General features: G+C 34.8%; 1 protein-coding gene across 1 annotated transcript in view; it reads left to right on the top strand.

The window, feature by feature from the left end:
- LOC113813246 (esterase CG5412) overlaps nt 1–3,530 on the top strand; it is a 7,392-nt gene extending 3,862 nt beyond the window's left edge. The window contains exons 5-6 of the mRNA XM_027365214.2: nt 413–550; nt 2,490–3,530. Coding sequence (XP_027221015.2) covers nt 413–550; nt 2,490–2,542 — 191 coding nt within the window. The 3' untranslated portion in view covers nt 2,543–3,530. The remainder of the gene's footprint in view (nt 1–412; nt 551–2,489) is intronic.
- Nucleotides 3,531–4,068: the final 538 nt, after the last annotated feature.

Genomic DNA, 4,068 nt, shown 5'->3' with positions numbered 1-4,068 from the left:
AGCCCTTGTCCTTTATAATTTTTATACCAAAAGTGCCTCTTATTTAGATTCAGGGAGGGAAATTTCCCCCAGTTGTAAAAATCAGGGAAAGAAAATTTCCTTTTTAGTAATAATCAGACTTTTTTTCAAATAATAGTGACATGGTGATAACCTTTGCTGTTTGAAAGGTTGTGCACATCTCTACTATTTAGTAATAAGTAATTGATATGGAGATGTTATTCTGAAGCTGAGGTTTTATTGTATTTTCATAATCATTTAACAACCCTCACAATGAACAGAATGTGTAAAGTTAAACCCATAAGATTTGATGGATTCATAATCATAATCACTTTCTTCAAAAATAAATTCTTAGAAGGGAATGAATACATGAGTGAATACACAGATGACATTATCATATTTCTGTAATTTGCAGAGCAAGGAGAGAAACTAGCAAGTTTCTTCCTCAACCCCACCATTCTCCGACATAAAGGGGGACATCATGTACCATCATCTGGGACACAGAAGGATGTCTACAGGGATGCGTACAGGCAGTTCCTGGATGCTTTTGCTAGTAATGAAAATGTTGACGATGAGTTAGATTTATAAAATCAAAAGGATGGTTTAGTATACCACCATACAGCGTAAAGATTTATGTAAGAGAGTCTATTTCAATTTTTCTCAGGAAAATCTAGAATTTAAAACTTTATATAAAAACTTTAGGAAAAATATCTTATGACTCAGCATTTGTTGAATAATGGTATATGCTGATAGATATATGTTTTTGTATTTTAGTCAGAGATTTTAAACTGGTAAATGTCAATTATTAATTCTTAATGAGAGTGTGTGTGTGTTTGTGTGTGTGTGTTTATGTGTGTGTGTGCGTTTGTGTGTGTGTGTGCGTTTGTGTGTGTGTGTGTGTGTGTGTGTGTGTGTGTGTGTGTGTGTGTGTGTGTGTGTGTGTGTGTGTGTGTGTGTGTGTGTGTGTGTGTGTGTGTGTGTGTCTGTGTTTGTGTGTGTGATAGAGAGAAGGAGAGAGAGAGAGAGAGAGAGAGCAGGGGTTCACATTAGGTGGGTGACATCCCTCAAAAAAAATTTCAGTCAGTCCTAAAAAAAAAATCCAATGTTGTTTTGATCATCAACCAGTACACATTTTGAACTTGAAAATTTTAATATTTTATAAATTTTATAAGTTAATAAATATAGGAGAAAAAATGCAAAAAGAAAAGTTAGAAATAAAGAAAGCTTGTGAATTTGGTTAAAAAGTCTGCGTGTGATGTGCCATGTTGGTGGGCGTAAGCACTATCCCTTCCCTTTAAAATTTAAAGGTCTGACTGCATACTGGTATTGTTTAAGTTCAAGAAAAAGAGTGTTCTTTTGAGTATGAGCTCATTTGTTCCTTAATGTTATAAAGATCACATAAATTTGTTATGCAATTAGTTGGTCCAAAAAAGATCTGTCTCTTCAAAGTCAGTCTAGACTATTCTTTCACCCAGGGCCAGATTGAGGCCAATTTATGCCTTAAGCTAACTCACCCTTAGTGCCCCTGCACCTTCCTCTTGAATAATGTAAAAACTTTTCAGAATTTATTTTTCACTCAGGCCAAACATCTTTGATTAAAATCTTTTAAATATCTGTTTTTCATATTTATATAACACAGGGACTATATGCCATGCTGTAAAACAGGCAACAGTTTAAACAGATTCTGTATTTAATAACTAGGACAACAGATACAGTGAAAGTTTTTGACTTGCTATTCAATTTTTTTAATATAGTAATGGAAAAATGCAAACAAAAATACTCAAAACTGTCTTTCAACAGAAGCCAGTATTACCAATATTTAAAAAAAATATATATATATAACTAAGTTTTCTCTTGCTTTTTTTTATTAACTTTAAATAGTCAAAGCTAGTTTGGCACAACAAATTTGGTTCAACCACGAGCAGAGATAATGATTCCAGCCTCTCTTATCTCAAAGCACATTCAGTGTTGTCTTCTACAATTACTTCATAGAGTTCAGCATGACTGAATCTAGTTTTGCTGCTTTTATTGCACTAAACTTATGTCAGATCTATACATAAAGCTCAGTTCTCAGTTCTGGTACATCAGTTAGGAAAAAGAATTTGTCTGCTATATCACTGTACACCTGTCCCCTCATTCTCATCTCTGTTTCTATTTTGTAAACATTTATATAGGAAATGGATATTCAAAATTTATCTCTGGCACTCAGACATACTTCTGGTGCATCACCATCATAGGGCATCATAGGGCGGGTATGACCTGCCATATAATCCACATCCACCAGTCTTTCCTTAGCAGCTGCTTCAAACTTTTCCAAATTAGTCTCTTGAAGTCTGCAACTGGTCGGCTATTGAAGAATACAGATCTGCACATACTCATTTTGTAGAATTTGACTTTGTGAAATTTTTCCAGAATTTCTTCCTATGAGATCAACATTAAAACACCTTGTAATTCTTACATCTTATTTGCAATATTTTCTGTTTTTCTTCTAGCATCCTCCTTCAGTGACTGGTCTTCTAAGCATTTGAAACCTTCTAAACTTTGAAGGAAAGACCTAAGAATTGCAGCAGTTGCCATAGCAAGTGCCTCCCATCTGGTATCATAGTGTTATTTTAAAACATTTTCATATCTAAAGCAATCTTTGAAAATTTCCATCAGTTGGTTGAGGCTGAAAAAATGTATGTAGCGGTTGTGCTATAGTGAAATTAACTGCCTCTTGACAACAATAAACTGCACTTCGGCCACTGTGAATGAGCAGCACAGGGCACATAAATAGCAAACTTATTTTCTTCTAAAATCTTTTGCTGTATTCCCATATAACGTCCAGACATGTTAGCATTTTGAAAAATACAGCTTACAAACTTACAAAAACATTCAATAGCTTCCCTATCTATTAAGTATCGAAGTACAACTCTACTGATCTATAGGTAATAGTTCGGGCATTGAGAGTACTGATAAGCTGAAATAACCAGACAAATTAATTTCATCATGTGAATCTTTTCAGCCATTAGTCCAAAGAGTTCCTCACAGGATAAGTAAGAATTTCCTTTCGTGGAATTCAAATATTTGGAAATATGTCCTGCTACAAATGAATAATACTAACTGATGAGGTCAAGCATCCCCCCAAATCCCATTGTTATGTTGAAAGCCATGCCAGATATTGCACATCTCAAGACATTTTCCCAGTAATTGTCATGCGAATAGAATAATTAGTCACCTTATCAGTCTAGGCCATTATAGATAAAGGCTTTTGTTCATTCTGTTTAGCTAGCTTTCTTTTTTGTGCACTACATAAGTGAGGACATTTCCTTTTTTTTTTTTTAAATTCAAGATAGATATCATACTATTACTGCATTTAAGCAGGCTAAAGATGGTGAAGTACATATAGGATGCCTAATCAACAAAATGATAGGAATTTGATTTTAAAAATTGAATGTTAAATTTACCTTGACCAAACATTAACTGTGCATATACAAGCAGTGTAATGTGGCCAGGCACATGCTAAAACCAAGCATAAAGCATATAGATTATAAGTTATGTTTTTTTTAACCTTCATTCCTAACATAGGTAGTAACAAGGGACTTTTCCATAAATAACTTGACCTTTCCAACAAGGCCTCTAACCTGGGTCATTGCAGCTATGCAACTGCGAGACTGGAGCTAAATTACCCATACCATGTGACCTACAAAAGGAGTGTGCAACTAGGAACTTACTAGTTTTCATAGACATTACCTATCTACTCTCATACATGAGTAAGGATAGCGAGGTTTTACACACACTCCCCTTGGGCGCTTACTCAGAAGTACAAAGGTGTATTTATGAAAGATGGAATAATGCACAGCTGCACTGATATGAATAAATAACTTGACCCCCCAACCAACCCCTGAACCTAGTTTATTGCAGCTATGCAACTGTGAGACCAGAGCTAAAACAACCATACTGCATGACCCACAAAAGGAGTGTGCAAATAGGAGCTTAATGGCTTCCTTAGACTTTCATGTTTACACATTTTAGTTCAAGGTATTGGGTATGTTTTTTTTATTTACATGCAGGCCTGTGTGATATAGTCAT

The sequence above is a fragment of the Penaeus vannamei genome, chromosome 26 (assembly GCF_042767895.1).
Source record: "Penaeus vannamei isolate JL-2024 chromosome 26, ASM4276789v1, whole genome shotgun sequence".
Taxonomy (NCBI): Eukaryota; Metazoa; Arthropoda; class Malacostraca; order Decapoda; family Penaeidae; genus Penaeus; species Penaeus vannamei.
Note: the sequence above shows the minus strand (reverse complement) of the source record. Positions and strands in the feature narration are given on the sequence as shown.